Source organism: Pan troglodytes, chromosome 9 (genome assembly GCF_028858775.2).
Source record: "Pan troglodytes isolate AG18354 chromosome 9, NHGRI_mPanTro3-v2.0_pri, whole genome shotgun sequence".
Classification (NCBI taxonomy): domain Eukaryota; kingdom Metazoa; phylum Chordata; class Mammalia; order Primates; family Hominidae; genus Pan; species Pan troglodytes.
Window position 1 is genome coordinate 120,982,092 of NC_072407.2, and position 20,519 is coordinate 121,002,610.

Below are 20,519 nucleotides of genomic sequence, written 5' to 3' on the forward strand. Positions count from 1 at the left end.
GGGGTCTCACTATTGTTGCCCAGACTGGTCTCGAGCTCTTGGGCTCAAGTAATCCTCTCGCCTCAGCCTCCCATAGTGCTGGGATTACAGGCGTGAGCAACCACGCCCAGCCATGTGAGAGTTTTAATTCCTCTACAGCCTCATCAACACTAGTTTTCTTTTTTTTTCTTTTTTCTTTTCTTTTATTTATTTATTTATTTATTTATTTATTTATTTTGAGACAGAGTCTCGCTCTGTTGCCAGGCTGGAGTGCAGTGGCGAGATCTTGGCTCACTGCAACCTCCTCCTCCCGGGTTCAAGTGATTCTCCTGCCTCAGCCTCTCATGTAGCTGGGATTACAGGCGTCTGCCACCACACTCGGCTAATTTTTGTATTTTTAGTAGAGATGGGGTTTCACCATATTGGCCAGACTGGTCTTGAACTCCTGACCTCAGGTAATCCGCCCGCCTCAGCCTCCCAAAGTGTTGGGATTACAGGTGTGAGCTACTGCGCCCAGCCAATTTGTGTATTTTTAGTAGAGACAGAGTTTTGCCATGTTGGCCAGGCTGGTCTCAAACTCCTGGCCTCAAGTGATCCACCCACTTTGGCCTCCGAAAGTGCTGGGATTACAGATGTGAACCACTGCCCCCGGCCTACAGAGAGCAGTTTTATTAATCAAATGCTAACAGTTGAGATATGGCCAGACTCATGCCTTTAAAAGACTGTTCCAGCTTTTTGGGCTCAGTGAAGAGATTTCATAAGAAAAACTTGGCATGGGAAACATATGGGAGTGGTACAGGAGGGTATCTATGTGTCTTGTTCCGATAGCTCTCTTGAGTAATTTCTTGTCTGGAAGCCCAGTTGGCATCATCTTGACTTCTACCTGGTGGTTTTGGATTAATTGTTCGTGACTCCCCCTAAACAGGAGGATTCGGTAGCTGAAGGGGTGGGTTGCTCCTCCACACCTGTGGGTGTTCCTTGTTAGGTGGAATGAGAGACTTGGAAAAGAAAGAGACACAGACAAAGTACAGAGAAAGAAATCGGGGGACCAGGGGACCGGCGCTCAGCATATGGAGGATCCCGCCAGCCTCTGAGTTCCCTTAGTATTTATTGATCATTTTTGGGTGTTTCTCGGAGAGGGGGATGTGGCAGGATCATAAGATAATAGTGGAGAGAAGGTCAGCAGGTAAACATGTGAACAAAGGTCTCTGCATCATAAACAAGGTAAAGAATTAAGTGCTGTGCTTTAGATATGTATACACATAAACATCTCAATGCCTTACAGAGCAGTATTGCTGCCCGCATGTCCCAGCTGCAGCCCTAAGGCGGTTTTCCCCTATCTCAGTAGATGGAATATACAATCGGGTTTTACACCGAGACATTCCATTGCCCAGGGACGAGCAGGAGACAGATGCCTTCCTCTTGTCTCAACTGCAACGAGGCGTTCCTTCCTCTTTTACTAATCCTCCTCAGCACAGACCCTTTACGGGTGTCGGGCTGGGGGACGGTCAGGTCTTTCCCTTCCCACGAGGCCGTATCTCAGGCTATCACATGGGGAGAAACCCTGGACAGTACCTGGCTTTCCTAGGCAGGGGTCCCTGCGGCCTTCCACAGTGTTTTGTGTCCCTGGGTACTTGAGATTCCTTCAAGCATTTGTTTAGCAAAGCACATCTTGCACAGCCCTTAATCCATTTAACCCTGAGTTGACACAGCACATGTCTCAGGGAGCACAGGGTTGGGGGTGGGGTTACAGATTAAAATGGAGTCTCTTATGTCTACTTTCTATACAGACACATTACCAATCTGATCTCTCTTTTCCCCACAGGTAGCTGGGTCTTTATTCCTGGCTTGTTTCAAAATTAGCCCCTGGCTGAACAGGATGGCTCATGCTTGTAATCCCAACACTGGGAGGCAGAGGCAGGAGGATTTTTTTTTTTTTTTTTTGAGATGGAGTCTTGCTCTGTCACCCAGGCTGGAGTGCAGTGAGTGATCTCCGCTTGCTGCAAGCTCCGCCTCCCGAGTTCACGCCATTCTCCTGCCTCACCTTCCCAAGTAGCTGGGACTACAGGCACCTGCCACCATGCCCGGCTAATTTTTTTGTATTTTTAGTAGAGATGGGGTTTCACCGTGTTAGACAGGATGGTCTCGATCTCCTGACCTGGTGATCTGCCTGCCTCGGCCTCCCAAAGTGCTAGGATTTCAGGCATGAGCCACTGCGCCCAGCCCCACTACGCCCAGCTATTTTTTGTATTTTTAGTAGAAATGGGGTTTTGCCATGTTGGCCAGGCTGGTCTTGACCTGAGGTCTCCTGACTGGGATTACAGGCGTGAGCCACTGGGCCTGGCTATTTGTTTTTTTTGAGAGAAGTCTTGCTCTTATCCCCCAGGTTTGAGTGCAATGGCTTGATCTCCACTCACTGCAACCTCTGCCTCCCAGGTTCAAATGATTCTCCTGCCTCTGCTTCCCAAATAGCTGGGATTAAATCGCCTGCCACCAAGCCCGGCTAATTTTTGTATTTTTTAGTAGAGACTGGGTTTCACCATGTTGGCCAGGCTGGTCTCGAACTGCTGACTTCAGGTGATCCGCCCGCCTCAGCCTCCCAAAGTGCTGGGATTACAGGTGTGAGCCACTGCGCCTGGCCGGGCCTGGCTATTTTTTATTTTTATTTTTGAGGCAGAGTCTCGCTCTGTTGCCCAGGCTGGAGTGCAGTGGCATGACCTCAGCTCACTGCAACTTCTGCCTCCCGGGTTCAAGTAATTCTCAAGCCTCAGCCTCCTAAGTAGCTGGGACTACGGGCACACACCACCACACCCGGCTAATTTTTTGTATTTTAGTAGACATGGTGTTTCGCCATGTTGCCCAGGGTGGTCTCAAACTTCAGAGCTCAGGCAATCCACTCACCTCGGCTTCCCAAAGTGCTAGGATTACAGATGTGAGCCACCATCCCTGGCCAAAATAAATATTTTAAAAATATTTGGTAGAATTCACCAGTGAAGCCATCTAGTCCCGATTTTTTTTTTTTTTTTTTTTTTTTTTTGAGACGGAGTCTTGCTCTGTTGCCAGGTTGGAGTGCCGTGGCCCAGTCTTGGCGCACTGCAACCTCTGTCTCCTGGGTTCAAGTGATTCTCCTTCCTCGGCCTCCTGAGTAGCTGGGATTACAGGCGCCCACCATCACGCCAAGCTAATTTTTGTATTTTTAGTACAGACAGGGTTTCACTGTGTTAGCCAGGCTAGTCTCAAACTTCTGACCTTGTGATCTGCCTGCCTCAGCCTCCCAAGGTGCTGGGATTACTAGCCCGAGCCACCGTGCCTGCCCCCCACCTCCCCACCCTTTTTTTTTTTGAGAGAGTTTTGCTCTTGTCGCCCAGGCTGGTCTCAAACTGTTGACTTCAGGTGATCCACCTGCCTCGGCCGCCCAAAGTGTTGGGATTACAGGCTTGAGGCACGGCGTGCTGGGCCTCCTTTTTTTTTTTTTTGAGTCGGGGTCTCTCCCTCCCAGGCTGCAGTGCAGTGGTGCGATCATAGTCTACTGCAGCTTTGAACTCCTAGTCTCAAGTGATCCTCCTGCCTCTGCCTCCTGAGTAGCTAGGACTACTATTTTTTGTAGAGATGAGGTCTGGCTATGTTGTCTCAAACTCCTGGCCTCAAGCGATCCTCCCACTCCTGCCTCCCCAAACACTGGTATTACAGCCATGAGTCACTGCACTTAGCCCCGCCTTTTTTTTTTTTAGAGCACTTTTAGGTTCACAGCAAAATTGAGGGGAAAATACAGAGTTCCCGTATATTCCCTTCCTCCATACACTCATAGCTTCCCCCATAAGAAACACTTCACACCAGAGGTCTACAGGTGTTACATCTGAGGAACCTACATTGACTCATCATATTTGCCCAAAGTCTACACTTTCAGTTGTCTTGGTGTTGCACATTCTATAGGTTTTGACAAATGTATATGTACCCACCATTATGGTGTCATACAGAACTTTGGGTGATTGTAACAAATGTACCACTCTGGGGGAGATTGAGTATATGGGGACAGGAGGTATATGGCAACTCTGTACCTCCTGCTCAATTCTGCTGTGAATCTGAAACTGTCTAAAAGTCATCCAAAAAAAAAAAAAACAAAAACCCAAAACTTCCACATTCAAAACTTATCTGACTTGTTCAACTTTTAGAGAAAAAAGACAACCCTTCGTGGTTATTATTTTTTTTTGTGACGGAGTCTAGCTGTCGCCCAGGCTGCAGTGCAGTGGCACGATCTCAGCTCACTGCAACCTCATCCTCCTGGGTTCAATTGATTTTCCTGTCTCAGCCTCCTGAGTAGCTGGGACTACAGGCAGGTGCCACCACGTCCGGCTGATTTTTTGTATTTTTAGTAGAGACGGAGTTTCACTGTGTTAGCCAGGATGGTCTCGGATCTCCTGACCTCATGATCTGCCTGCCTTGGCCTCCCAAAGTGCTAGGACTACAGGCGTGAGCTACTACACCCGGCTGGGCCTTCATGGTTATTAAATGTAAATACAACGGGGCCAAGCTCAGTGGCTCATGCCTGTAATCCCAGCACTTTGGGAGGCCAAGGCAAGCAGATCATTTGAGTCCAGGAGTTCAAGACCAGCCTGAGCAACATAGTGAAACCCCGTCTCGACCAGAAAATACAAAAATTAGCCAGGTAGTCCCTGCTACAGGGCTGAGGTGGGAGGATTGCTTGAGCCTGGGAGGTCGCGGCTGCAGTGGGCCAAGATGGCACCATTGCACTCCAGCCTGGGTGACAGAGCAACACCCTGTATACCGTATACAACTGCTTAGATATGTACATGATTAGTGACAAGAGGGATCCTCCCTTGGTAATAGAAAATTTGGGCTAGGCATGCTGCATCCCAAACTGATGAACCGAAACTGCTACAAATGGTGAGTCTCTACCAACACATTCCCAGGGCTAAGTACGAAGAACAAGGGCGAATGGTCAGAATTAAGCTCAAACCTAGCTGAAGCACTCAACATTGATTCATTCCTTGGACCAATTACTTGCTAAATTTCTATGAACTGGTATCTTATTTGTACAATGAGGTTGCTATTTTAAAAATTAATGTTACCAGCTGGGCCCAGTGGCTCAGGCCTGTAAACCCAGCACTTTGGGAGCCCAAGGCAGGTGGATCGCTTCAGGTCAGTTCCAGACCAGCTTAGCCAACATGGTGAAACCCCGTCTCTACTAAAATACAAAAAAAATTTAGCTGGGTATGGTGGCAGGTGCCTGTAATCCCAGCTACTCAGGAGGCTGAGGCAGTAGAATCACTTGAACCCGGGAGGCGGAGGTTGCAGTGAGCCTGCATCGCATTACTATACTCCAGCCTGGGCAACAGAGCAGGACCCAGTCTCAAAAAAAAAAAAAAAAAAAAAAGTACGTTACCTAAAAATGCCTGGGATATAGGAGTCCAAATAACGTTAGCAGTAAAATAAAACCAGTATTTTGTTTCCTTGAAAAAAATACATATACAAATCTCAACTAAGTCCAAAGTGTCAATAACATTTTGATGATGTAATTATTCAAACTTTTTGAGGTTTTCACTGTCACACATGCTGGAGTGCAGTGGCACGATCATAGCTCACTGAAGCCTCGAAGTCCTGGGCCCAAGGGACCCACCCTCCAGCCTCAGTCTCCCAAGTAGCTGGGTCTACAGGCACACATCCCCACACTCAGATACTTTTTTTTTTTTTTTTGAGACAGAGTCTTGCTGTTGCCCAGGCTGGTCTGACCTCAAGCTATCCTCCCATCTTGGCCTCCCAAAATGTTAAGATGACAGGTATGAGCCACCATGCCTGGCCCAAAATTTTTCTATTTTTAAAAACTCACAGCACAAAAACTGTAGAAAAGAATATTTTATTGAAACAGTTTCTCAATTAACAATGGAGCAAAGTACAATTTGACTCAATCCTGTCCAACCAGCATCAACAGCTACTGAAAGAATTCAAACATACAGAAGAGGTGGGGGTGGGGTGAGGGGTGGGACCCTTAGGTCCCATCTCTGCCAATGTGGCAAAAAAAAAAAAAAAAAAAAAAAAAGGAAAAGACAAAATGACTGACACAGCCAGGTTCATTCTTGTCTTGGAGCTGAGGCAGCAGCCCTAGCTCCTGCTACAGACGGAATACTGGAGGACGGGCTCCCTAGGCGTAGGCATGGTGGGTCGGGGGCCCCCAACCTAGCAGAGCGATGCACAGAGGAAGGCCAGCCCTGACCCTCCTCCTTCATCCACAGGCCTGCCTCAGAGAGAGGGAGGTGGCATCTCTACATTCACACCATGGTCTCTCCTTTCCCCAGGATCTTGGGATAGGGGCTCACAGTAGAAAGCACATTTTGGTCAGCCCAGGGGGTCAGGGGGTGAGGGAAAGGCTCTGTCTGGGAGGAGCAGAACAGCAGAAGAGAGGAGGAGGCAGGGAGTTACAGGAACCTGGGGTACCAGGCTGCTGGGAAGATGCAGATTATGACAGAGCTTGCACGATGCTGGCACCCCATGCCAACCACTCTACGTGGCTTTCCTCTTCGGAGAGGTGGTGGGCTCCCTTCTTCACTGTGCCCCTCCCTCCTCTGGCCACTAGGGGTGGGAAATACGAGTGAGAATCCTTCCAGATTTACTTCCGCCAATCCAGAGGTACCGGCTTTTAGGCAAGGGGCAGAGAACTGCCCAATTTGCTGCAGGAAGCCAAGGAAACCCAGGGGGAAAGGAGCTGGATGGGAATGGGGAAGGGAGGCTCAGGGCAAGAGAAGCCCGCAGAGGGAGGAAAGAGCACAGATAGGCACTCAGAAACCAAACCTGGTAACTGAGGCTCTGCAGACACTGGCCTGAAAGGATGCTCATCGCATGGTGGGAGAGGAAGGGAGGGAAGGAACAATCACCAGAGAAGAGTGGAAACTCCCCAGCAACCTGATACCCTTCCCATCACCAGGACCCATCAGCCACTGGCAGCCATTCTCTTCCTACCCACAGGCAAAGGATTCAGAAATCAATAGTGATTTTTCCCAAATTTAGGGCCTATATGGGTAGGGAACAGGGAGTGGGGCTGGGGAGGAGAACAGTTTCCATTTTTAACCACAGAGGTACTGCAGAAGGAACCAGTGAGCTGTCCCTCCCTTCCCCTTCTCCACACCTCCAAATCACGGGGGTGAGAAAGGAACTCCAGCAGAGGGCAGGACCAACCCCTCCCCCAACCCTTGATGTTAAATAAATAGAAGTGGTGGGGGAAGGGGGTGGAGATGAATGGGGAAAACAGAGGTGGGGGTTATAGTTCGTCGTTCTTCAAAGGCCGCTTCTGTCCTGTCGATTGTTCTTTCTGTTCAGGTTCTGTTGGGAGTTTGGGGGAGCAAAGGAATCACCGCAGGTGAAACAGGAACCAACCCCAGTTCTTTGCAAAGGATTTCCTGAGACCCCACCAGGCTTCCCACCGTAGCCCCGGCTCCACCCTCACCTGCTCCAGGACCTCCTAACTCCAAAGGCTCAGTGTCTCCTGGCTTGGATCCTGCTTTGGGAAGGAACAGGTTAGTCTCCTCAGAAGGGAGGAAGAGGCTAAGGGAAGGCTGGGCCAGTTTTTCCATGAAGAGCCGGCTAGTAAATATTTTAGGATGCATGAACCACATTTGGTCTCTTTGCCTACTCTTTTTTTTTGAGACAGAGTCTCTGTTGCCCAGGCTGGAGTGCAGAGTGCAGTGGCGCCATCTTGGCTTACTGCAACCTCTGCCTCCCAGGTTCAAGTGTTCTCCTGCCTCAGCCTCCCGAGTAGCTGGGATTAAAGGTGTGCGCCACCACGCCTGACTCTTTTTTTTGGTATTTTTTTAGTAAAGATGGGGTTTCACCATGTTGGCCAGGCTGGTCTCGAACTCCTGACCTCAGGTGATCTACCCGCCTCAGCCTTCCAAACTGCTGGGATTACAGGCGTGAGCCACCGTGCCTGGCCTTTTTTTTTTTTTTTAAACAACCCTTTAAAAACGCAAAGGCCATTCAAGCTCATGGGCTGTCTAGAAACAGGCTGTGCCTGCCAGTTTGCCTACCCCTGGGCTAATGCAACATCCACGTGCTCAACCATGGTTGCTCCAACTCACCAGTCTCTACTTTCTCAGGTTCTGAAATGGGCTCTGCATCTTCAGTCTGGCCTAGAAGGAAACCAGGGGTAAGACATAGCCTCAGGAAGGAAAGGAGGCTGTCTCCCTGTCCAGCAGAACATGCAGCCAGGTACCCTGTTCTCACCTGCTGGAGGGATGACCTTCTCCCCCTGGTCACTGGCACTGGCATTGAGGGGTGGCTCTGCCCGGGTCCCATTCTTGTCCTTAGGCCGGGGCCGGGGCTTGGTAAACTTGGCCTTATTGAGCAGATACTGCACCTCTCGGTCCAGGGCCATCATCTTAGCTTCAATGTCTTTTGAGAGCAACACAGGCTTCTCTGTGGCGGGCAGCTTAGCCTGCTCGGCCAGAGTTGCATTCTTCCAGGCCTGTGGGTGAGACCAGGAGAGGCTCCAAGCTAGCCATGGAGAGAGCAGACATCTCTGTCCCAGATGGAATCACACCCCCAACCAGCCTCTTCCCTCAGACTGCAAATCACTGCCACCCCTGGCCTCAGCCCCAAGAGGCTAACAGACTCCTCAGAAGGGTATTAAAGGTTCTCCACAATGAAGTCCCAACCTGCAGGTTTCTGGTTTACATCCTACTACTCTGGAGTGACTACAACTGAACAAACCCCTTGAATACTCCTTTTTTTTTTTTGAGACGGAGTCTCGCTTTGTTGCCAGGCTGGAGTGCAGTGGCGCGATCTCGACTCACTGCAACCTCCGACTCCTGGGTTCAAAAGATTCTCCTGCCTCAGCCTCCTGAGTAGCTAGGACTACAGGCGACCACGCCCAGCTAATTTCTGTATATTTAGTAGAGACAGGGTTTCACCATGTTGACCAGGATGGTCTCAATCTCTTGACCTGGTGATTCGCCCACCTCAGCCTCCTTAAGTGCTGGGATTACAGGCGTGAGCCACCGCGCCCAGCTGAATACTCATATCTTGACTCTCCACTTTACTGAGCTCTGGCTCAAGAGTCCCCACACATCCAAAACAGTTTCTGCTTCACATGACACATCAGTTTCACCTAGCCAAACCCTGGCCCATGTTCTGAACCTAGCTCAAATCCCAGCCCCTCAAAGCAGCTTTCTCTGTCCTCATGGGATGGGCTTTTTTGCTCCTCCAGGCTGATGACTCTTATGGCCATGGCCCTTGCTTGGGACTAATCAGAGGTGGGCTCAAATACAAACATCTTTTGTCTTCAGGTTAGATGCTAAGCCAGGAGGCAGGGGCTGCTGTGGCTTCATCTCTCCACCTCTCCCACAGTACCTAGGATGGCACTAAGTATCTGGTTAAGTATTTACGAAGTGATTACCCAGGTCTCATTGATGACTTTCTCTAACGTTGTCATCTCCACCTCAGTGAAGATCTGGTCCATCTCTGGGATGAGCCGGGCCCCCCTGGAAGCCAGAAAGGAGACCATTAGCCCCAGAGGGAGAGGGGCCTGGAGTGTGGGGAGTGGGAAGCTGGTAGGAATGAAAACCAGTGGCCTTGGCAGGACTGCAAAAAGGGTTCAGGGGCTGCTCACTTGAGGAACATGCTGGAATGGTTGAGGAGATTATCGAGGGCAGACAGCCGTTCGGGCCACTTCTTGCGCTCCTCTACCCGAAAAAACAGTCCTTGGCACAGCTTCCTCAGCTCAGCCAGCTTCTCCTTCAACATCTGATGGATGTGCGATTGGGCAGAGGGGTGGAAGGGATGACAGCAGAGCCTGGAGTCAGCCCCATGTCCTTCTTTATGGGCTCAAGCCCCAGCTCTTCTCTCTCTCTGACCCTGGGAGAGGAAGGAGAGCTCCCACTCCACCTGCCATGTCCTGAGAGGCCCCTCACCACTGTGGTGGCTCCAACACCCTCATCCTCCAGCCAGGTGGATGCGGCGCTGAGCTTCCCAGAGATCTCCTCACGCTGCTCCTCTGTGGACACTTCCTGGTACTCGGGCTGGTACAGCTTGTCCTGGGGAGGGGGACATGTAAACACATGCACCCACAAGCCCAGAGGCAAGGCCCACAGAGCCAGGTGTAAGCCCAGTGTGGGGGCTGCTGCCTCCTGCCCACTGACCTGGGTCTCAAATATGAACGCTTCCAAGCTGTTGGCAGCTTTTTCCCGTTCCTGCTTCTCCAGGTCTCGGAGTGTCAAGTCCTGAAGTCTATGGGACAAAGGAGGGGTAGGGATGAGGGAGAGGGCAAGTGAGAACTTGAGACTCTGGGTCCGACAGCCCTCCCTCCCAGGGCGCCATCCCACATCCTGCCCACCTTGCACACACATGTACACACACACACCAGCTGTCCTAACTTACCTCTGCACCGACTGAGCCAGCTTATCCTCTGGCAAGTCAGGCAGGTCCAGAACAACCAGCTCCACCCCGATCTCCTCTACCATTCGCCGCTTCCTGGCGGGCTTCTGCTTCTTCTCTCCCTCTGGGGCTGGAGCGATGCCCTCAGGCCCTGCCTCTGCCTTCTCACTTGGTTTCTGGGTGGGAAGAGTCAGGGGTGTCAGGAAAAGCCTCTGCCCTCCTACATTCTCCACAAGGCCAGAAACAAGGCAGGCGCCCGCTCCCTTAGCCTCTGGATCCACACTGGCCTTCCTCTGCCACAGCTCACCTGGGCCTCAGACTTGTCCCCATTTTCTTTTTCTGTGGCCTTTTCTCCCTCGGGGGTTGCATCTCCCTTAGGTTCAGGGGGTGGGAGCTGAGAGCCATCCTCCACTGGGGCCTCAGCTTCCTCCTTGAGCTCCACCTGCTCCCCAGGCTCGTCCTTGCTCCCCTCTGCAGGGCTCTCCTCTTCCTCCTGGGAAACACCACAGGCGCCCCAGGGAACGATCAGGAGCAGAGCCTCCAGGCAGGCCTGGCTCGGCACCGCCGACCCCATGGGGGTTCCATACAGGTGACTGCTGTATGGAAACGGTCAATGGCCTGCTTGGACTGTGGCAATCTAGCTGGACAAAGGAAGAGCATCTGCAATGAGGGGAATGGGCCTTGGGAGTGCCAGTCAAGAAACAGCTCAGAGCCCAGAGGATCCTGGGGAGTGAATGGTTAACATAACAGCGGCAGGGGTGGCCTACCCTCACCCCCTTCCTCTGCTGCTACTACCTGCATCCCCCACCGTCCTCCATGCTTCCCTGGCTCCATCCTGAACTCACCTGGACAGTATCAGTACCATTCTCCTTGGCATCTGGTGTGGTACCGCCTCCAAACAGGCTGGAAATGGTGTTGCCAAGTTCTAGGGGGAGTAAAACCCAAAGACTCAAAAGGAGACCACAGCAGTGACTCCACCTTCTAACCCAAGGGCCATGCCCTGTCTACCTCCCCAACCTTCACACAAGTACATTCTCTCCCATACACACATGCATGCTCATCTTACTGGTGAGAGTAGATTCCTCTTCTGGGCTGTCCTCTACCAGTGTCTCAAATACAGACTCCACCTGAAAACAGGTTCAAAATGAAAAAACACACAGGCTAATCCACCTTTTCTCCACAAACATCCTGCCAAAGTGGGTGTTTGCTTATGCACACTCCATGCCGTCACAGGCCTAGTCTCTCACCTGCCTTTTCTAAGGACTTGGAGGTGGCTGCCCATCTCCTTTGATTAAGAGCCCTCCATGAATAGGGTCCCAGCTCCTCTTTCTCCAAAGAGCCCCCTACTTCTCCACTCAATAACTGTATTGGCTATTACATCCATATTACCCCCAGATTTGTTCTTCAAAAACGGATTCCTGGCCGAGTGCAGTGGCTTATGCCTGTAATCTCAACACTTTGGGAGGCCAAGGCAGGTGGATCACTTGAGGTCAGGGGTTTGAGACCAGACTGGCCAACATGGTGAAACCCTATCTCTACTCCAAATAACAAAAATTAGCCAGGTGTGGTGGCAGGTGCCTGTAATCCCAGCTACTCAGGAGGCTGAGACAGGAGAATCACTTGAACCCGGGAGGCGGAGGTTGCAAGATCACGTTACTGTACTCCAGCCTGGACAACAGAGCAAGACTCTGTCTCAAAAAAAGTAATAATAATAATAAGTGGATTCCTGAGGCTGCGTGGCTCCCACCTGTAATCCCTGTACTTTGGGAGGTTGAGGCAGGATGATCGCTTGATCCCAGGAGTTAGAGACCAGTCTGGACAACATAGTGAGACCCTATCTCTATAAATAAAGTACAAAAAAATTTCACAGGATATGGTGGCACATGCGTATCGTCCCAGCTACTCAAGAGGCTGAGATGGGAGGATCATTTAAGCCCAAGTGTTCAAGGCTGGAATGAGCTATGACCATGCCATTATATTCCAGCTTAAGTGACAGAGCCAAGACCCTCTCAAAAAAAAAAAAAAAAAAAGAGTGGATTCTTTAAACCATTCAATTGTTCCAAGAAATTTACAATGCCTATATCAAACCATTCAATAGTTCCAAGAAATTTACAATGCCTATAAGCATTTATAGGCTATAAGGAGGTCTGCACCAGATCATCAGTTAGCTCTGTTCAGAGCCAACATTTTTCTGATTCCTAAACCTTTTTTGGTTATCTTATCCTAATGCCATGTGGAACCCACTTTGGAAATGGCTGGCAGGGCCTGAGCCCCTGCTCTGCACACAGGGTCTCCTTTAGCTCTCACCCTGTCTAGACTGAGCACGCCACTCTCATCCAGGTTGAAGTGAGCCTTGATGCCCTTGGACTCGTAGTCAGGATACTTCTTGAAGCTGTCACCCACCCCTTTTAGCTTCACTGTGGTCAGATTCTGGGAGCCAAATACCCTGGTTGGGAAGGAAAGAGGAGTTCAGGGGGACCCACCCCAGCCCATCTCGCCCTCTAGACTACATGGCCTCCTGGCACAAGGTGTCAGGGGCACTCCCCAAGGGCACACTCAAGAGGACGGATGCATTCTCCAGCGAAGCTGATCATAGCTGCCCTGTTTCAGCCCCGCAGGCCCACATCCTCCCTCACCCCCAGTCCTCAGATTATCCAGCAGCCACGCCTCCCCTTCCCTGGAGCTCCCATCCTGCACCCCTGCCCCTCACCGAAGATCTTCAGGCCCCAGGAAGCCCAGGTCACCGTAGTTGATGTGGAAGTTGAAATCATGGCTGTAGCGGTTAAAGGTGATGACTTTGCGTTGAGGGTAGGGCCCCATCCGAGAGAAGAGTACCCGTTTATTGTGCTTCAGGCTGTGAATCCCAGGCTCCTCCTCCACCTCCCTCGTGAACTCCACCTACACAGCAGGCAGACAGAGGCACACTGTTGCACACTAGAGAACCCGAGTAGGTTCTGGGGTAAGGATGGGGGTGGGGTGGGGGAGACCTCTTAGCAGAAAGACAAAGGGATGAGCCGGAGCAGACAGAAGGGGAAACCCTACTTGGGAGAGGTAAAGGGAGCTTGTCACCTGCTCAGTCAGGCTCACTCACCAGGATGGGGTAGACCACTGCATCTCGGACGACAAATGGCTTCACTTTAAAGGCTTTGCTGAGCGCAGCTGCCTGGTACACTGCCCCCATGGCGGCTGCTTCATCTGCATTGATGTTCTTCCCCAGCTCCTCCCTGGGAAAGCCCCAAGCCTCAGCACGGTCTACCCTGGAGCATGCAACCGGGACTTCCCTCCCCTCAGCCCTCCAGCTGCTCAGCCCAAAGCCCTGCCCCAGGCAGAACTCAGCCAAGCGCTCTAGCCCCCACACTCACTTGCCCACGGCCTTCAGCAGCACCTCCTGAACTTTGGGGACCCGAGTGGCCCCACCCACCAGGATCACCTGCTCAATCTCATCCTGCAGTGGGTAAGAATGACAGGTGGAACAGCATGCAGTCAGCACTGACTCGTCCCTTGACGTCCCATGGGTTTCCTATGCCCTTTCCTACGGGGCATTCCCGCCTTCCCCTACTCGCTTACCAGACTCATTTCGGCACTCTGGAGGGCCTGCTGTACAGGCCCAGGCACCCGCTCAAACAAGTCTGCACACAACTCCTCAAATTCCACACGAGTCACTTTTGCCTTGAAGTCCACATCATCCATCAGGCCTTCAATCTGGGAGAGAATGGGGACTGTCAGGGGGTTCTTGCCCAGGTCCCGCTCTCTTGGTGAGTAGGACAGAAATAAAAAGAATAGGTCTTTGGGAGGATGGTAGCAGGAGGAGCATGGGCCATGCCAGGCACGAGCAGCCCAGTTCAGTGGCAGGGTCCCCCACCCTCTACGTGGGACAAAATATAGCCTCAACCAGCCACTTGTGGGCACCTGTGCCATGTGGTCAGCGTTGGCACTGAGGACGGTTTTGAGCCGATTAGCCTCACGCAGCAGCTTGGCCATGGCACGCGGGTTCTCCCGCACATCCTTTGCTCTCTGACCCTTGCGCTGCTCATTGAAAAGCCCAGCCAGGCGTTCTCGAAGCCGGAGCTCCATCTCCAGGCCCCCCAGGGTACGGTCAAATCTGTTGAGAAAAGGGAGCAGGGAAAAAAGTGAAGAACACATGGAGTCCCCGCATCTGCACAGGAGCCTCTCATCCCCACATGGCACCTTTCCTTCATTTCAGGGGACCTTGTTCATCTCCAGTGCCCCATGTGTGGACACACACTCTGCCCTCAACTCTCTACAGCACAGCTGACACCTCGCAGTGACCCTTCTTCCACTCATTCATTCGACAGTGTTTACTGAGCATTACTTATGTATTTCCCTCTGGGAATACAAATGTGGCGGTGGGGAGAGAGACAGGGTCCCTGCTATGGAAAAGTTGAATAATCACACAAATGTGAAATTATCACTACGTCACATGTTGTAAAGGTGAGGGGACAATGCCTGCAGAACATGCATGGGGGGAGATTCAGGCTACTGAGGGAGACCCAAGAACATGTCCCCTAAAAAGTGATGCTTGAACTGAAACCTGAAGGATGAGTTCAGTGCAAGCATCACTTGAACTGAAGAGTTCAGAGTTCACTAGCTGGAGGGGAAAGAACATTCTAGACAGAGACAACAACGTTCATAAAGACCTTGAAGTGGGAGAGTGCATGGCAAGTTCCGGAGGAGGGCAAGCATCACTGGGGCTCAAAAAGCGAGAGGGCTCAGGGCTCAGACAGGCTGCGGAAGGCAGGGTTGAGACAGGCGCAGGGAAAGTTATGGAGCCAGTGACAGGTTTTTAAAGAAACAGATAATGATTAGGTTGGATTTTAAGAAGAACCCTCTGGCTGCAATATGAAGAAAGAACTGAAAGGAGACGTCACTAGGAACAGGGAGATGTTTTTAATTCTGCAAATAAGAGGTGATGGTAACTTGGGCTGGGTGGTAATGGTGAAGACGGAAAAAGATGATTTCAAGAAATAAGACAACAGGGCACATGTTCTCAGGATCTCCTGAGGGCTATGTCACAGGCCAAAAAAAAAAAAAAAATTTAAAAAGAGGTAAGACAACAAGAATGGTAAATTATTTAACTGGAAATGACAAGAGAACAAAAACATGATTGAATCTGACACCCTACATATTGCCTGCGGCTCCATGGATTTCCTTAGAATACATTTTGAAAGTTCCATGTCTTCCAATTTTCCCAAACTGTCCTCCCCTAAGCCTCAGCTTCCCCTTACTCTTTGTGAGTGGTCCCCTACAATGACTGATGCCTCAATCAGGAGACCATTCCTGCAGCATGCAGGAAAGCAAAGCAGTGTGTCTCCTCCAAGAAGAAACCCCTGACTTGAGGGTCTTCACAAGCAGCCCTCCCTGCCAAGTATCCACTTACCCTACTCCCCGGATCTGCAGCTGTGGCTGCATCCCAGCTTCCTTAGTCTTCACCATCTGGTAGGTCACAATGGTGCATACGGTGCTGCCTGAGCCCATGTCATAGAACATGATATTCTGTAGAGATATCAAGGCAACTGTCACAGGAACCTTTTCAAACTCCAGGAGGCCTGCCTGCCCACCCACCTGCTTCCAATGGGCTGTCTGACTCTTAACACAAAACTAAACAGCTCCAACAGGGGCTGGGAGGAGGCTATTGGTGCATTTTGCCAAGGGTCAGCCCAGCCATGCAAACCAGATGCAAAAGGGACCAAGTGGCCTCCATCCTTAGATTTAGTCACCCTGCATGTCTGGTCAAGGCTCCCCTGGCTCACCTGGGCAGTGGTGTTAATATCTTTCCGGCGGAAGACACCATAGCTGAGGGCAGTGGCGGTGTTGTCATTGATGAGCTGCAGCACTTTGAGGCCAGCCATACGAGCAGCCTGCAGCACAGCTCGGCGCTCGGCCTGGTTGAAGAAGACTGGCACGGTGATCACTGCATCCTTGATGGGCTGCTCTACAGATGACAACAGAAAAGGGTCCCGCCGGCTCCATACCTTAGATGAGGGCTTCTAATCTCGTCACTAATGACATTTTGGACTAGGTAATTCTTTGTTGTGGGTGCTGTCCTGTGCACTGTAGGATGTTTAGCAGCATCCCTGGCCTCTACCCACTAGATACCAGTTGCACCCCTCAGATGTGACAACCAAAATATATCTTCAGATGTTGCTAAATGTTCCCTGGGAGGCAAACTTGCCCCTGTTGGAGAATCACTGCCCTAGATCCTGGGGAACCTGGCCCTAAGGGCCCCACCTTGACCACTCACCTGCAAAATCTTCAGCTAGAGAACGAGAATAATTGAGAACCATGCCCAACACTTCCTCAGGTGAGAACTGCAGCTGCCTGAGGGGAAGGAAGGTAGTTGGAGCCAAGGAAAGCCAGGCATTAAGGCAGGACAATCAGGAACACACACCAATGAGGAGCCCAGCAGCGTTGCCGAGACCACCTTCCCCAACAGAGCACTCACGAGCTGATCTGAAAGTGTACAGTCTGCCTCTGTGGGTCGAAAGTCAGCTCGTGCTCCGGGAAGCGGGCCTGGTAAAGAGCTACATGGGGGTTATCTGCCTGCTTCCCCAGGAGGTGCTGGAAGTAACGTAGCGTAGCCTTTGGATTCTTAATCGCCTGAGGGGTAAAGAAGGAGCAGACTAGTATTAGGCTCCCAAGTCCACCATTACCTACCTCTTACATCACAGAGACTGATAAGGAAACAGACTCTGGGGGCTGCCATCTCCTCTCCTCTGCCCACCACTCTGGGAAGGGGGACTGCTAGCTCACCATGCTTGCTGCACTGTCTCCAAAGAATCTTTCATTTTCTTTCAGGGTCACGATCACCGGTGTTTTCCTCCGAGATTCCCTGAGGAAAAGAGATTTTGGGCCCAGGTGCCTGCAGCAGAAGGACTCAGAAGCCTCGACACTCACACACATTTAACCACTCAGATGCCGAAGTCTGCTGTGGGCACTATGACTAACACATTCACACTTGGAGCCCAGACTCCCTAGTTCCCCACTCTTAACACGGGGGCCACCCTCACTTATTCAAGACAATTTCCATGGGCACTCCAGGTTTGACGATGGCCACCTTCATGGACTCACTGCCCAGGTCCACAGACATCACTGCCAGTGTATCTGAAGGGAAAAGAGGTTTGTCAGTTAGCTCTCCCTTCGCCCACCTTCCTGGGACTCCCTCTAATCAAAGCATACCACTTTCCATGGGTAAACGAAGATGGCAAAAGACAAAAAGGCCTGGACCTAACAACTCAAGAGACTTCTGACCAACAGCCCCAAGCCCACTTCCCATCATGCATCCTTCAGTCATCATTTATCCATTTGCTCCCTCTACTGGGGTACATACCACTCAGTGCCAACAGGTCTGCCAAGAGCACAGCCACCAAGGCCCAACAGACTCGCCTCCTCGGCCTCTGCCTCCTAACTTTGACTGCCATAGTGCCCCTGGGGGAGGCGAAGAAAGAAAACACTTAAAACTGGATACCCGGAGTGAAGGAGACAGAATCACATCCCAGAACGGAGAGGCTGTAAGATTCATATCTACTTCATTACCCAGGGCAGAGCAGCCTACTTCTCCCCTTCTCCCTCCTGATGGGTACAAACCATTCTCTAATCATCCCAGCAGCGCCCACACAAAGGCCCAAGTGAAAGAGCATGGGTCCTCGGCTTTGCCACATCCCTAAACTGAGAAGCTAACAGGACAAGAGAAAGGAGACCCGAGCCTTTTGTCCACCACACAGGCAGTGAGTGGCGCACCGCAGCACTTGCCTGTTGTCAGACACCTGGGGTGCGGCCAGGGATCCCCGCCCAGGGCTCAACCACCTCCCCACACCTGGAGCTCCCCCGCTGACGGGGAAAGCCAGCTGGGCCTGGACGGGAAGAGAAAGGTAATGACGTTGGGGGTGGCTAGGATGAAGGAAAGGCCTATCTCCTCCTCGGCATCCCTGCGGGTTGTCCCGCCCCCTCCCCTTTCCCAGCTCACTCCCCGGCCCCGCTGTGCCCACAGACGCAGTGCCAGGGGCGGTAAGGTTCCCCGCCCGGCGGGTAGCCGTTACCCGGTGTTCACCTAAACCCCACCTGACGAAGGCGGCGGCTCCCACTCCCGGAAACGGATCCCGGCCCGCCCCAGCGCGTGGGGACAGACCGGGGGCCGAGCTGCGTGCCCCCCGGTGCGAGGCCGAGCGCCCGGCGTCCGCGCGGCCCTCCCTTGCGCTCCCGACCCGCCCCCGGAGCTCGCACGCCGTCTCCCCTAGGAGGGGTGGCCGGCCCGCACCTCCATCCACCCCCGCTACCTCTTGCCTCCGCTCCTGCGGCCCCAGCTCTGGGACAGACGCGGCACGAACGTACCCACGAGGCCGGCAGCGCCCCCCACCTGCGCCCTTCACAACTCCCCTCGGTTTGCAAACTGTTACATTAGCCACCAACCTCTCGGCGGCGTCTCGCGCACCAGCCGGCCCCGGACGCGGCGCGCGCTCATTGGAGCCTCGGCCGCCCGGCCCTGCGCTGCGCGCCCGGCCCCGCCCCCGCCGCCCCGGCGCGCGTACTCATTGGACCACGTCCCAGGCCCCGCCCCCTCCCTTTGCCAGCCTTGTAATGGGGTCGGCGGAGGGGACCAGCCACCGGTTGGGCAGAAGCAGCCGGCGTCGGCCTGGGATTGGACCACGTCACGGGGCCAGCGCGCTCCACTCCTTCCTCCCCAGCGCCGGCCCCGGGGCGACCGCGGGACCTTTTCCGGCGCTGGATGCTTTGCTGCCGGGGTTCGGGAGTGACCTGCGCCTGGAGCAGGTCGGGCGCACTGCAGTCCCGCACTCGGGGCTCTTCTTCCGGTCACCTGTAGAGCCCGGCCGAGGAATGGAATGACAGGCGTCCTGTCCGCAGCCCCGCGGAGGGGACGCTGGCCTGCCGGTTGGTACTGAGGTGCCCTAGGCTTTGGATAGACGTTGGAGAATGGCTGTGCCTCGGACTGAGTCCGCCGCAACCCCCTCTGTTTTACTGAGGAAACTGAAGCCACAGAAAAAGATGTTTGCTGATGGGTTAGAGATAACCGATGCATTCGTCGCAGAATCTGGCCTGGATTTCTTAGGTTAAGCCCCACTCATTTGTATAAGAAAGAATATTCCAAACTTAAGTGCTACACACAAAAGACACTTTTATTTGTGAGGCTATAGTTGGTTGAGCTTGTGTGCACCTTCTCCTATTTCTGTTCTATTAAATCTTGTGAACATTTCTCTACTCTTTAGCTGTTTCTGTCATAGAATGATAGAAGCACCTCACTGCCTTCTCTTTTAACTTACAGCTCCATAGAAATGTGCGCAGTCGCCGGGGCGCGGTGGCTCACGCCTGTAATCCCAGCATTTTGGGAGGCCGAGGCGGGCGAATCACTGGAGGTCAGGAGTTCGAGACCAGCCTGGCCAACATGGTGAAACCCCGTCTCTACCAAAACTACAAAAATTAGCCAGGCGTGGTGGCGGGCGCCTGTAATCCCAGCTACTCACGAGGCTGAGGCAGGAGAATTGCTTGAATCCGGGAGGCGGAGGTTGCAGTGAGCCCAGACTGCGCCACTGCACTCCAGCCTGGGCAACAACAGCGAGACTCCTTCTCGAAAAAGAAATGTACGCAGTCCTTGGAGACTGCATTTTCCTTAAGTGTGGATGGAAATAAGTCATCTGCTTTCTCTCCTACTAAGTTGATGCCTGGCCACCCTTCACAGAAAGGCCCACTTGAAGACCCTGGCTGTCAGGGCCAGGGCTGTGTCAAGCCTGAACTTGTTTAAGGAGCTCTTAGCTCTTCCTTTCTCTACATTTTTCGTGATGCTTAGGTGGAGAGTGGTCTGGTGTCTATGCTTAGAAGGAAAAATTATTGGCAGTCCCAGAGAGAGTCTATTCTTCTTTTTTTTTTTTTTTTAATTGATCATTCTTGGGTGTTTCTGGCAGAGGGGGATTTGGCAGGGTCATAGGACAATAGTGGAGGGAAGGTCAGCAGATAAACAAGTGAACAAAGGTCTCTGGCTTTCCTAGGCAGAGGACCCTGCGGCCTTCCGCAGTGTTTGTGTCCCTGGGTACTTGAGATTAGGGAGTGGTGATGACTCTTAACGAGCATGCTGCCTTCAAGCATCTGTTTAACAAAGCATATCTTGCACCGCCCTTAATCCATTT

General features: G+C 52.3%; 1 protein-coding gene across 26 annotated transcripts; it reads right to left on the minus strand.

Moving 5' to 3' along the window:
• Nucleotides 1-5,838: 5,838 nt before the first annotated feature.
• HYOU1 (hypoxia up-regulated 1) lies at nt 5,839-18,889 on the minus strand. 26 transcript variants are annotated; one of them, XR_010147329.1, is made up of 27 exons: nt 18,790-18,883; nt 18,133-18,233; nt 17,711-17,808; nt 17,391-17,484; nt 17,134-17,212; nt 16,826-16,980; nt 16,625-16,701; nt 16,134-16,315; nt 15,761-15,876; nt 14,272-14,464; nt 13,930-14,064; nt 13,725-13,807; nt 13,454-13,586; nt 13,073-13,260; nt 12,670-12,808; nt 11,429-11,489; nt 11,208-11,287; nt 10,670-10,855; nt 10,366-10,538; nt 10,128-10,215; nt 9,900-10,022; nt 9,599-9,732; nt 9,386-9,470; nt 8,215-8,484; nt 8,070-8,120; nt 7,439-7,489; nt 5,839-7,314 (listed from the first exon to the last, which is right to left on the minus strand). XR_010147329.1 is itself a non-coding variant. In XM_063783463.1 (27 exons), exons 3-27 carry the CDS (start codon nt 17,799-17,801, stop codon nt 7,253-7,255), a joined length of 3,000 nt encoding a protein of 999 aa, XP_063639533.1. In that variant the 5' UTR covers nt 17,802-17,808; nt 18,133-18,233; nt 18,790-18,889; the 3' UTR covers nt 5,839-7,252. The 26 variants fall into 26 exon arrangements, 18 of the variants coding, with proteins under 18 accessions (XP_063639533.1, XP_016777600.1, XP_009422576.2 ...); XR_010147328.1 differs by having other exon boundaries at nt 18,657-18,833; XR_010147330.1 differs by lacking the exon at nt 18,790-18,883 and adding an exon at nt 18,712-18,774.
• Between the last annotated feature and the right edge of the window lie 1,630 nt (nt 18,890-20,519).

What these genes read in the sequence shown, in the direction of transcription:
- HYOU1 (XM_063783461.1), bottom strand. An exon ending in CCCCAGGTGTCTGACAACAG is followed by an intron (nt 17,809 to 18,132) that starts GCAAGTGCTGCG and finishes CGCCTCCCCCAG; the next exon opens with GGGCACTATGGCAGTCAAAG. An exon ending in TCTAGCTGAAGATTTTGCAG is followed by an intron (nt 16,316 to 16,624) that starts GTGAGTGGTCAA and finishes TGTCATCTGTAG; the next exon opens with AGCAGCCCATCAAGGATGCA.